This window comes from Glandiceps talaboti, chromosome 21 (assembly GCF_964340395.1).
Source record: "Glandiceps talaboti chromosome 21, keGlaTala1.1, whole genome shotgun sequence".
Lineage (NCBI taxonomy): Eukaryota > Metazoa > Hemichordata > Enteropneusta > Spengelidae > Glandiceps > Glandiceps talaboti.
Window position 1 is genome coordinate 13681334 of NC_135569.1, and position 14552 is coordinate 13695885.

Below are 14552 nucleotides of genomic sequence, written 5' to 3' on the forward strand. Positions count from 1 at the left end.
CAATTATGGTTATGAATCAGTTTTACCAAATAAGGCAGTGAAACAATATTACCAAATATGGTAATTAATCAGTTTTACCAAATATGGTGGCAGATAAGCTTTAATACCAAATATGGCAATGAAACAGTTTTACCAAATATGGTAAAGTGAACCAGTATTACCAAATATGGTATACAAGTGAGTTTTGCCAGAGTACATAGGGAATGTTCCTTGCACTTCGGACTTTGTTGTTTAACAATCTGAGTGTCATATTATTAAGCAATTATAGAGAACAATGCAGATGACTAATGAGAGGACAAAGTTAATTTGACTGAAATACACATGTAGATTTGCAGTGCATAATTTTACAACATCAACATAAAACATTTAGGTAGAGGATGGAGTTGTGAAAGTTTACAGAATTGCAGGAGGAACTGTTGTAGTTCTGTGTTCCAGTGTAAAGTGCAACAACAGTCACATATCCTTGACACCCTGGTGTAAATGGATTGACCACAAATAACAATAGGGTCAAACCATAGTTTGAAGAAGATGGGGGATGATTATGTAGACAGTATGGAAGTCATTTTATGTATAGATAAATTGAACGATGTAAGAATAGAGTATTGATGGGAGATGGAATAAATGTAATTTGAATAAAACAGAATCTTGTTAGCCTTTGCATTTATATGTCTGTGGGTTTGATGCAAGATTTGGTATACTGATGACCAGCCTGTCATGCTTGAAAAATTATGATACACTATAGTATGCGTTGTCGTAAACCATAGCCTCTTTTATGGCACCGTCCATCACCACTGTTAAGAGGTATTTCACAGTGTCATCAAAGAAATTTCAGCTCTGGTTTGCCAGAATGACAATATGCTATCATATTGGACTCTTTAAAAGGGGAATGCCACTCCAGGAAATGAAGGCATTTTCATACACTTTGGGTTCTAGAGAATTTCATGATTTCACATTACCTACATTACATGATTTCAGAGGAAGACCATATTCATGATTTCATTGATGGTAAAAAGGATTTAGGAGTCATGAATATTCATTGTTCAACCTCACAAACTCTTTCCATAGTCAAAATAAATCACTGGTAGGACATTTTGGTGATGCAGCACATTTTGGAAATCTTGTCTACATACACACAAACAAACACAGAAAGACAAAGCTATAACATTACCAGTCATGTAGAGGTGGTAACAGACACTCAAACGGAAAGACAAAGTTATAACATTACCAGGCATTTAGAGGTGGTAACAGACAGACACACACACAGAAAGACAAAGCTATAACATTACCAGGCATTTAGCATTGGTAACAGACACACACACAGAAAGACAAAGTTATAACATTACCAGGCATTTAGAGGTGGTAACAGACATGCACACATGGACAAAGTTACAACATTACCAGCCATTTAGAGGTGGTAGCACAGACACACACAACACATGGACAAAGTCACAACATTACCAGCCATATAGGTGGCAACAGACACATAAATATAGACAATAATATAATTACTTGCCATTAGGTAGAATTATATAGATTACTGTATGGCTATATATATACAAAATTATTTTCAGGCTATTAAATGAGGTCTTAGTTGCATTAGCAATCCAACACAGCTGGTCGATCCCATGAATGGAATCCAATGGGTGCAAATCTGGATATAGTTTTTTACAGCATTCAAAATAAAATAAATCACTCAACACGTCTTTATTTGATGATGCATGTTTTATTCCTTTGCTTTCAATTCAATGCACAAGACAACTTTACAGAGATCAGACTCGCATACTGCATAACTACAAGATAATGCGATTTACATAGTTTGCACAGCTAAACAAAGTCATCTCAAATATTGGCCACTGGGGGCGCTAAACTCAGACATGAGGATTACTGCCCACAATAGCGGCTAGCTGGCTGCTCAGAAGACCCAAAGCAAGAACATAATTCCATCTAAACTACAGATAGATATTTTTGATTACATGTGATTGAATATATTATTCATATTATTTCTAGTAGAGTTCACCAGGAAAAAACTAAACTAAGAAAGTCGTCTACGACAGAACGAACACAGCACTTGTCTGCCTTCTCTTTGTTTATGGTACGCAAGAAGCAGAAATGAACTATGCAAATTCGAAGATATTTGCTCTACAAAAGTCTCTCTCACATTCAATTTCTTTGGTATAATGATTAAAAGACATCAGGTTTATTCAGTTTTGTGCACAAACTACTAACAATTGTACGTGATCTCATAGCCATACCGTACATATTAAACTGAGGGCATGCATATTGTGTATAGTTATTTATATATATATATTTATACCTGGATATCATGATGTCTACTTGGCTACCTATCCAAGTACGAAGTTTACGTTGCTTTACTGTGCAGTCATTCCGTACACTTATTTCGTTTGATGACAAATTAATTCTAGGATTATTTCTGGCTGTCTGTATTAGCAATTGGAGGACGTACATTGTTTTTGTTTTTTTGGAAGCATTCTTTCAAAAAAAAATTTTGGTCAGGGCTTTTTCAAACTACATTTCAGAAGTGATATCAGGTAAATGAATGTTCCAAAAACTTGCTGTAAGTTGGTCCATCTCTTTTCAAAGACTGCTCCATTCTACAGAGGTTTTAGATACTACAACTGTGTTGAACACCTACTGTAAAACAAACTTGTTCTTTATCATTCCACAAGGTATTTCAACTTTTCACCCCAAAAAGTACCAGGCACTCTCATCAGAAATTAAAGTTACAAATTTGTGAATTCTATACATTTATACTTTCTGCCAAAATTTCTTCTTCATAAAAATGGATTTTGTACTTTAAAATAAATTTGTGTATAGTACAACCATTTTCTTACCAAAGATTTCTTGCTCAAAATATTACAAATTCTTTCACTTTTCATTTCCCGCCAAAAATGAGACAACTTTTCATTTCCTGCCTAAAATGTGTGTTAAACAACTTTTCATTTCCCACCAAAAATATTTTGATCATAAATTCTTGTTTTCGTGTTAGTTTTTGGCGAATCTCACTTTCATTTTTGATAGAAACCACATAAATCCTTTCTCTAGATGTACTTGTATCAAAATGTTTTATGCTACAAGAATAAAATTTGCAAAATAAATTAATTCTAGCTGTCGTACAAACTTCTGGTACTTGTAGGGGATAAAAGTTGCAAGATAGAAGAAATGTGAAAGTCAAGGTCAAAGTCAAGGTATATTCAAAGAAAAATGGCAGCTAGAATATAAGCACATATCATAACTCCTACAAGGACCTGAGCCAATCTGTCTAAAAAGTTCCTCCAACAAGAAAGCAAATCAAAATCAAACCAAATCAAATCTCTTGCTGTGCAATAAAACATGCATTTAAACATTTATAACAAATAATTCTCATACAAAACAACATGAAATATATACAGAAAATGACGACAAAATGTCACCGAAAGAATCCTGTCGTGCATAGAAAATTAAACTCGGCTTCCAAATTGATACAGGCGACACACATTGACGCAATAAATAAATGTATAAAGGTGACAACACTTTGACATAAAAATGCGACAAAAATGTTGACCCTGTTGTCGTTATTTTGATCATAATTTGTGACTATGTATCTGTTACCTCTAATCTAGTGTGATAGACTACTGAAAATGTGATATCAGTTATTGGATAACAAAAAGAAAATTTCAGATTGCTACTTTTTTATGATATCCAATCAGATCTGATGTACTTACAGTTGGGCCATGACAAATAAATTCTATGTTTCTCAAATATACATGTAAATTAACTTTTCTTTAATTCAGCTGGTGCAGCAGTGTAACTTTGGGTGTTTTTTTTATAAAACAATAACTGAAAAAATATGTTATAGGTTTGGCAGACAATTTGAACGTTGCTTTAAAATGTTATGATTTCCAAGTCCATGTATTTCTAAATCTACTCTCTTTGTAGAGTGATAATTTTTTCCCCAAGATTTCGTTTTTTTGGGACATTCGAATAGAATTTTTTTGATCATGGCATCACAGTTTAATAGACAAACTTCAATCTGGTGATTAAGTATTCATAAGCACTACACCATAGACCTGTATATCGGCATTTCTCATTGCACAGCTCAGCTTCTGGCTATCCAATCAAATTCAATGTAACAATCATTCTAGGCATCTAAATTTACAACAAAATAGTCCATTGGACAATTCCATATAACCCATCTGTTGACTAGCCAATAAGAATCTTTCTACCTAAATTCGACCAATAAGATTCTTTCTAACTAAATTTGACACTATCAATATTAAACATAACTTCAGAATCTGAATGTTTCCAACAGGGCACACTTCAATATCTCACACTTTACAAACTGTCCTCTGATTGGCCAAACTACTATCAACAAATCTCTAACGACCAATCACTATACCTGAAATTTGCGCAAGATGTGATACACAATTATATGCAAATTTTACAGTCAAGTCAAAAGTCAATACTAAGCTAACGTTTCTTAACATTCTGGCAAACTTCTTGATCATGCCAGCATTTTTTTTTCGTCACTGAAATAGTCATTGCACTCGGGAATTCACAAATATGAAATGATACATCACAAATAAGCACCGAAAGTTTATACAGTATATTTTTGACGAAATACGACTCCACTTTGCATATAGGCGCAATATTATTATATTTAGTGAAAGATACAACAAAAAACGGGTAAATTGTGCGAAAGATAATGTTTAGATTTAAGTAAATATGTTTCACATCAAAACATGTCTCAATGGTACAAGTAGACCTCTAAATATGATTTGAGTAAGGTCGCATTAAAGGGGGGCATGCTGATAAAAACTGTATAAATTTCATATTTCTGGGGTTTGTGTATCCAATTTGAAAATGCAGTTCTCCTCATTGAAAATTGATGAATTCTCTGCAAAACATATTAATGCAACTGGTCGAGAAATGAAATGGAATTTCAGGTATATACCAAAAATTCAATTACCAGCATTCTTATAGTCTTTTGAGATACTAAATTGCGCTGTCACCATGCCAAACATTGTTTTAAAGGATCTACTCAAAATCAAAATTATATTATAAGCCAAAAATGATATGAAAATTTACACAATTTTTGTCCACATTTTCCCCTTTAACTAGCAAATTCGTCATTATTTTCTAAATCAAAGTTACGAAACATCAATTTATATGTAAATGACTATATGTCATGTTTATTATTCAACTACAGCACTATTTGGTTTGCGAGTACTGTTCTATGTTAGTAATTTATTTAGTTTCATAACTACACTGTGTTCTAGAAATACATAAAGACAGTGTATTGATTCGACACGCATGTCTGTGATATTTTCAAAGGTGATAGTTTACGTCGTTACTACATTTATATTTAGGAGTAATCTTCTCGTAATGTTATAAGTCATATATATATACATATATATTTGCTGCATATATTACAGCAATGGGGTTATTACTGGGGTGGTTTCATTACGTTTTTTCTACACGAAATTTTCACAATTTACATTACTGTGTGAGGGCGGTGTTCTGTCAATTCGGTGCATGGGCGTTATAACTAGCACTGCTTCTTTTCACTTGGTTTGCATTTTCCAAAGTCAAAATCACTTCTTTACAGTGTCATAAACATTCCTGATCATGCAAATTCAAATAATTTGCGAAATAAGCAATCTGCCGACCTCTGCAAACCTACTACTCTACCTTGGCATTCTGACCACCCCTTCAACATAATGGTATGGTCCTAAGATTTTATCCCATAATATATTCTATGTGTTAATTAGATGCTATACATAGATATAATACTGTTAAATAATTGGATAATAGCAGAATAAATATTTGCATTGCACGTTTATAGTGAACATTGACTAAATCTACATATTCATGCTGCATAAAAGCAAGGTTTTACGTACTTCAAGCGAACATAGAACAGACAAAACATTTTTGAATTGAATTTAATTAATGATATGAAGATTGCATTGTTTTCAAATTGTTGAAATCCACTAAAATGTTCTGATTTTTTTCATTTTGACATTTCTTTTTTGAGCTTCATGTTGATACAGCACTGAACACTTCTGACACATTTTCCAGTGCAAAGATTACGACTATCAAGTTTTCCCGCCAAAAAATTCAAACATCAAAATTTTCATTTTTTAGCAACTTTTCTTCAAAGTTTATCTTACTTTTCATTTTAAAGGACTTTATTTTGTATTTTTAACTGATTTTAGCCAAAATATTTGAAGTTTATTTCTTGATCTTCGTAAATAATGTTGACCCACTCCTCCATGCAAGCAGTTAAATTCCTCAGAAAGCATACGACACCTCAATGGCAGACAGGCAGTGAGGGTCATGTGACATTTTATGCATTTACTGGCAGTTTGTTTGATATTTGTTTCCTCCAATGACACATTCTACATCAAATTCAAGGTCAATCAAAATTCAAATTGTCGACAATTTGAAAAGTAAACTAAATGACATTCAACTTTGTTCACGGCCATTTTGCTACTCCATTCAATTTCTACTTTATATTTCAGAACTGTTTTGAACAGAGCAAAATATCAATTATCGTAAATAAGTAGAGACATTGATTTCTTTTATTCCTAATTATATTATCTACACAGAAATTTCAAGATTTTTCAAAGTTTTTTTTAGTCGTTGTCCTTGTTCTCTGTGTGGGAAGCCACTAATTAATCCGTCCATGTATGCGTTGGGCTTGGGGGTTCATTGTTTTCATTCACATCAAACTTAGGGGGTCTGTGATTTCAATGCATGCTTTAAATTCGGACTTGAGTGGCCCTTCTCCTTGACAGCTTTGACCTGTGAAGAAATCAGAAAATAATGTTAGGATAAACATCTCAGATTTCAGAAAGAGGATATTTGCACTTGAACAATCAAAATTTGAGGTTAGCTTTGACGAGACGAGATGTCCAAATCGTTATGTTTGCAAAAATATTTCAGGTACAGCCTTGAGAATGGATGGTACACTTTTACTAAAAGTTAAAACCATGTCCAATGAAGATCACTGTTAAATTAATGCAAATTGATTTCAGTCAGCCAATCATGTCTTACCTGATAGATCAAGCTAGGAGTGGATTGAAGGCATACAGCCAATCATGTCTTACCTTATAGATCGAGCTAGGAGTGGATTGAAGGCATACAGCTACAGCCAATCATGTCTTACCTTATAGATCCAGCTAGGAAAGGATTGAAGGCATACAGCCAATCATGTCTTACCTTATAGATCCAGCTAGGAGTGGATTGAAGGCATACAGCCAATCATGTCTTACCTTATAGATCCAGCTAGGAGTGGATTGAAGGCATACAGCCAATCATGTCTTACCTTATAGATCCAGCTAGGAGTGGATTGAAGGCATACAGCCAATCATGTCTTACCTTATAGATCCAGCTAGGAGTGGATTGAAGGCATACAGCCAATCATGTACTTCTTTGTCACTGTTTGTTTGTAGGAGGAAGCCACGGAACTTGGTACAAACAGAGAAGGTGTTTGGTGTCTACAAATATAAACGTACAAAAATAATATTAAATTCCTAACGTCTTACACATTTTCCCCCCTCATTTCAGCTGTACTATGAAGTGCAAAAAATCATATTATCTCAACTAAACTGCTGTAAAAATATTTCATCAAGAAAATTGTTTTACTTACATACTTCTAACATTAGCCTATTTCATTGTAGTGTTCTTAAATATCTTTACTACGCTTATATACCCAAATAGAATTAACAATTTTATGTGCAGTTATATCTAATCTAATCTATTACTGTGGTGAGGACATGTCATTCATTAGTGACTTCAACGTAATATCAAAAAAAAATTGTACAACTGTAAGTTATAGAATGATATAAAACTGAGACACTTTTAAAGTCATGATAGTCGAAATGGTTAGAGTGGCTGACTTTGGAATCTGAAAATTGCTGGTCACCTTGCATAGCCTTTTTTTTTAAATGCTAAAATCCTTGGGTACAATTTGAACATGTGCCCCAGTTAGCCCAGCTGTATAATTGGGGACCAGGTAGGATAGAGGTTGTTGTGTGAATGCTTATCACTATGTGATTACAGAGAGGCTGCAATGGATTGTATGCTCTCCTGCTGAGTTGAGAAGCAACATCACACTGTTGTGCCGATATAGGTCTGTGCCAGGGGGTAGTAATTGTACAGTGCTACGATCAGTGTGTCCTCTAAGCCATTTTGACGTGACATTGACGTACACAATTTCTAGGTTACGCACCAAAATTTGGTGTTCCCCCTTATTCTTACTATGTGGTGACTCACAAGAAATGCCAGTTTTTATCATTTTGACCCACAACAACAAAAATTGGCTATCATTAGAGGGCACACTTGCTTCGATCATGGCATTCACTGTGAAAGGCACTTCATAAATGTGAAGTACATGACTTGTAAGCAGAGGTTGTAATGGATTGTATGCTCTCCTGGGAGTTGAGGAATCTACATCATGTCCTTGTACAGATATAGCTCTGTGCCAGGGGTAATAATGATACTCAGTAACTATGATCACAACATCCATTATCGAATGTATCGTACAAATGTCTACTATTCTCCTTCTTCTGCAACATACCTTTAACATAGCCTGTGCATCTTCACTGTATTCTATCTGAGCTGTGGCCAGATTAATAAGTCCTCTTTCTACTGGATCCTTTTCGTGGTTATAGATGTACACATAGGGACGTCGTACAACCACGTATCTACGCTGCCAACCACTCGTCTTCTCCTCCAGGAAATTCAAGTAGCCCTTCCTAGAAACGATTGGACTGGGCGGGATGGGGGTAAAAAAGAACCATGAAGACATTAGAGTCAATATTTACTTGTATGAAGAAGATAAAGGTGAACGACTCATTTGTTAATGTTGTGTCCCTTTCAGCATGTTTCATGTGTTTGTTTGTTTGTTTGTTTGTTTGTAATCTTGTCTTCACTTACATGTCTACAGGTATCATATACCGGTAGGTTTATGTACCAAATACCCTTCCTTCTCTCATATACCGGTAGGTTTATGTACCAAATACCCTTCCTTCTCTCACAATATGGCTGTCACAGTGAAATAAAGTCACTTCTTTGTAATGGTACATTTTGAACAATTGCAAAATCATGACCTACATACTACAGACTTTTTCTGTTTGACATATCTTTTTGTCTAGCTGTCAGTCTTCCCTAAAGTTTTTCATATGTGTATCAAACCTTTTTGGCACCTACATACCCATCAACACGGCTCGCACCCCCGTCCCCACTTCCACACACACACACACACACACACACACACACACACACACACACACACACACACACACATCCTTCTCCTATAGTTACTCCATTCTAAATCTACAGTGCATTTCCTCTTGATTTCCCAACTTCACCACTGATGGCTCCCTTTACGTCTCAGTGAGAGTCTGGGGCATTGCAGAGGTCATTTGTTTAAGGACAAACATGGCAGCTATCAAGATGTGTGAAGGTCACTGTTTGGACTAACAAGATTCTGAATTTTCATTTTCATCAACTCTGTATACAAATTTAACAAAAATCATGGTATAAACTTTTTGAAAATTATCTTTGTCAGGAGTTTAACCAAAATACTCTTAGCTAGAGTTACTACGGTTACAGTGTGATGTTACTACATGTTGAGGTCAAACGCTCCATGCAGCCATCTTGTTTCAATGACCGACACTGTAATGTCCCAAACTCTCTGCTGGGGGTGGTGAGTCTGGGTAACCAAGACAACTGTCCATTAAGCATTCGGCCATCTTTAATATCACCCTACCTGACTCTGACTTCTTCAACTTCTGGTACAAACAAGGAGTACTTCTTGCCATCACCCAATTTCTTCCTCCCATCAGTGAATTCTGCATCAATCGGCATAGAGACATCTCGGACCGGAGACAGGCATCTCAAATCTGGCTGTGTGGCACTCTTCCTTATGGGTTCCGGAGTTCCTAGAGGGGAATTCTTTGGAGATGGTAGTCGACGTGAGGGAATCTCCAACTCAAACTCTTCCGGAGTCTGTATTATCATACATGGATCATCGTCAATTGGCGTTTCAGTTATCTGAGATTATTTGAGTAGAGAAACAGCATGCACACAAACCCACCACACCAAGAGGTTTAAAAAGCATTGGAGTAGAGAAGTAGCATGCAGACATACAGGAAATCGTAGGAAGGGAGATAGAGATAGCGGGTTACATAGAGAGATAGTGAGAGAGAAGTGGAATTAGTGAAAAAATAGTTTAAAGTAATTAGTTGTAGAAAAGGGGAACAAAGGGGATAGTGAATTTATCTTGGTTGCATTTCCTTAAGCCTGATGCATGAGTCATTTTCACCACCCCTGACCTTTCTACTATAAAAATTGGTCAATTTGGCGGAGATACCTGCTGTACACTGGTGTGGGGAATTATGGGTAATGAACAATATTAGGAGCTTCTCTCTCTGTTTTCACAGTTAACCTCAGCTTTGTGTGGCCTTCGCTTCGTTAGGTGTGAAGCTGCTAACATTGTTCATTTTCCCATGATGCCTCAACCCAGTGGTGTATGTCAGGCCAGTCTTCTGTAAAGCCAGATTTGTCAATCCCCATTCTATTGCAGAGAGGTTGCACGATGCAGGCTTTGGTGAATATGACTTTTCTGAGTTCCGAAAGGACGTAACGCAACTGAGATAAAATCAACCCCAACTTTGTTCTCCTCTAAGGGTCAATATGATGCCATGGAGGTGAAACTGTTTGAATTTCATGCTAATAATGCTGAATGTTATATGAGTTTGTGTGATGTGATGTAATGTACCCATGTGTGTGACCATTAAAGTGTATGTTTTCACCAATGGAGGAGTCAACTTAGAATGGTGACCTTTAACCTTTCATTTGTGAACATGAATATATTAATTATACCAGGGCAGAAAGATGACTTCTAAATTTAAATTATTACATTGAACTTTTCTGCTATGGACAGGAGTGTTTATTTAACCAGGATAGTGTCAATGAAGAAATGTGACCTTTAACCCTTTAGGGATGGATCACATGATGTCATACAAGCTCAATAAATGAATGTTGTTTGTTTTGGGGGTTCTGGCGTCAGTGCGATTGCTCAACTTCATTTTTGTACTTTTAACAAAATTTTCGAAAACCTTCATGTTTTCAATGATCAAAAAGTTCTTTATTCACTACCGAGATGTTGATAAGTTGAATAAAATTTACTTCAGTGCTGGGTTTCCAGTAGTATTTGAATGTATTTACCATCATGCTTTTACATTGCATCGACTGCAGTGGAGTGACCGCTACAATTTTCATCATCGTGTTTTACATCATATATAAATGTGTCGATGTCACACGTGTGAACGTTAGTTTAGGTGGGGGGTGGGGGTCCTAAACGAACGAAGTTCATTTTTTGAGCTTATGCAACATTGTGCGATCATCCCTTAGTTATTGTGAGGAGATTCTCTATTTGTCAATTGATGGCTGACCTTTAACCTTTAACCTTTAACCTTGCCATATTACAATGAAGGGAATTTATATTAAAGTACCAATGACGTCCATTTTGTATGTAACGACTACAGACTATTTTTTTTTCAGAGTAATGATTTTTTCTCTTTTTCTCTTTGACTGTACTTTTCAATTTGTGTTGTGCACTTATATTAAGGTGATTAGCTACACACAGCAATATCAAATCAAGTACTCTGTGTATGTACTACATCTTATATTATTTATGTTGAGTAGCAAAGTCATTCAATGGTTAAAAAAGTTAGAGAAAATTTTTTATGCACTTTACATACATGGCAGTATGTACATACATGCATACATACATACATACATACATACATACATACATACATACATACATACATACATCACATACATACATACATACATACATACATACATACATACATACATACATACAGACAGACATACATACATACATACATACATACATACATACAGACATACATACATCACATACATGTACATACATACATACATACATACATACATACATACATACATACACACACACACAGACACACACACATACAGGTTGAGGTATTTTACATAGCTTTGGATTAGTACTCATACTTCAAAACTTGTTTAACTTCATTGCATTCATGCACACTTGCAAACATTCCATTTGATATCCATACTACCATATTAGAAATAAAGTTATAGTTGCGTTGTTTTGTGTCTTGATTAATACCTTAAGTTCAGGAGGTTGACTTGTGTTTCTTCCCTGCATCATTAGTTTCAGACATCTAGTAATCAGTTCCTTTTCCTTGGTCTCGTTATCGTCCGTCTTCTCAAACCCATCATGGACTTTCTCTTCCGGTGTCGGTGGTTCCATCGTTCTGTTGTCGGGTGTTCCCGGTGTTCCAGCAGCACCACTCATGTCAATACCACTATCATCAGTTGGCAGGTTGTCTTTCTCTTGGCACAGTTTGTCTTTTAGTAGAAGCAGATGACGTGATTTCTCAACCTGACCAAGTAAAAATATCACATTTAGGCAAAAAAAAAAGAGAGATTTCTGGTTAGGTCATTCTGTCTCATGTGGTGCGATGATGCGATTTTTTCTTCTTCATTCTCAACAAACCAGTCACTCAATCTACTATTTATGGCAGTTAGTGTTAGTTCTTTTTATTTATTTTACTTTTTTAGAGCAAGTGTGTGTACATGTTCATGATTGGCTCTGCAGTTGTCCACTGAAGTAGGAAGGGTTATATTTGTGTTTCCCCTTGCATCTGCAGACTGCATGGGCTGGACAAACACGAAAAAAAAACCCAAGTGATGTGTGTGCTGACCTGAAACAATTATTTTTTTTTGGCCTTATTAAAATTTACATTGCCAGTTTTGCAGTACATTACAAAGACCTTGCCTTACAAATATTAGTCTATGGTGAGCGATCTTGACAGGCTTAGGGTCACCCTATATTTTTTCCTTCTGTTTCTCATTACCCAACTGACCCAAAGTTTCAGCTCTGACATCAAAATAAAAAAAATATTTTATTTGTGCCCACCCATACAACCCATACAAAAGTGCCCTCTATCACGACCATAATAAAAATAATAATAATAATAATAATTTATTCCCACGTACAAAAAAAAAAAATGTGATACAGAACAGAACTAAATATCCTTATGTATAATTATACATAAACGTGTTATTCGGGAAAAGGGTGTGGAAGTAGTTGTTACACAACTAATCGAGTCCTCCCCTCACAAAACATATGACACTCATCATTTCTGGTCCGAAAGCTGCCCCTGAACAGCACTCCTAGTGGCCAAACTATAGAATCTTTTGGGTTTTTTTGGTAACCACAATACCGGGTATGGTACACTGAAATCTGACTAAATCCTACAGTTCTTTCTGTAAAGTGCATCAGATCAATATGATTGGCTAACTATAGCTTTCAGTGCAGTCTCCAGAAAAGCTTGATAGAGACATACCTCCTCCAATCGTGTTAGTTTCTCTAACTCCCATTGGTGTTCCAAAATCAATGAATCACCACGTGGTCTCCAACCCTGTAAATTCTCTTCACCTCGTACGTACGTGCCAGATGTATCTATCACCTTACGCAGACGCCGCTGTGTACCTACCGACGAGATAGACAAATACATGTATGGTCAAAATCAGCCACTGAAAAACAAACCACTGTCTTGTACTTGGAGAGTACAAACAAAGTGGAATACTTTTATTTTCGGACTGTGTTCAAAGTTTATAACTATTCTACAACATAGATTAGGAAATCAGGAGTGGTTACCATGGAGATGTAAGCCAAGCACAGGTTTGATTTTAGTGACTAAATTTTTGGTATTTGACGACATGGTAAACTGGGCAATACCTTACAATTGTACGTAGTATTGATGACAAGTAAACTGGGCAATACCTTACAATTGTACATAATATTGATGACACGGTAAACTGGGCAATACCTTACAATTGTACATAATATTGAAGACATGGTAAACTGGGCAATACCTTACAATTGTATGTAGTATTGATGACAAGTAAACTGGGCAATACCTTACAATTGTATGTAGTATTGATGACAAGTAAACTGGGCAATACCTTACAATTGTACATAATATTGAAGACATGGTAAACTGGGCAATACCTTACAATTGTACATAGTATTGATGACATGGTAAACTGGGCAATACCTTACAATTGTATGTAGTATTGATGACAAGTAAACTGGGCAATACCTTACAATTGTACATAGTATTGATGACATGGTAAACTGGGCAATACCTTACAATTGTTCATAGTATTGATGACATGGTAAACTGGGCAATACCTTACAATTGTATGTAGTATTGATGACATGGTAAACTGGGCAATACCTTACAATTGTACATAGTATTGACGACATGGTAAACTGGGCAATACCTTACAATTGTACATAGTATTGACGACATGGTAAACTGGGCAATACCTTACAATTGTACATAGTATTGATGACATGGTAAACTGGGCAATACCTTACAATTGTACATAATATTGATGACATGGTAAACTGGGCAATACCTTACAATTGTTCATAGTATTGATGACACGGTAAACTGGGC

At 35.7% G+C, this 14552-nt stretch overlaps 1 protein-coding gene across 1 annotated transcript in view; it reads right to left on the bottom strand.

The window, feature by feature from the left end:
- Window positions 1–1721: 1721 nt before the first annotated feature.
- LOC144451660 (kinesin-like protein KIF1A) overlaps window positions 1722–14552 on the bottom strand; it is a 112919-nt gene continuing 100088 nt past the window's right edge. The window contains exons 35-40 of the mRNA XM_078142554.1: window positions 13431–13576; window positions 12188–12463; window positions 9773–10056; window positions 8579–8771; window positions 7378–7496; window positions 1722–6801 (exon numbers count right to left, since the gene is read on the bottom strand). Of these exons, the coding sequence (XP_077998680.1) occupies window positions 6759–6801; window positions 7378–7496; window positions 8579–8771; window positions 9773–10056; window positions 12188–12463; window positions 13431–13576 (1061 nt within the window). The 3' untranslated portion in view covers window positions 1722–6758. The remainder of the gene's footprint in view (window positions 6802–7377; window positions 7497–8578; window positions 8772–9772; window positions 10057–12187; window positions 12464–13430; window positions 13577–14552) is intronic.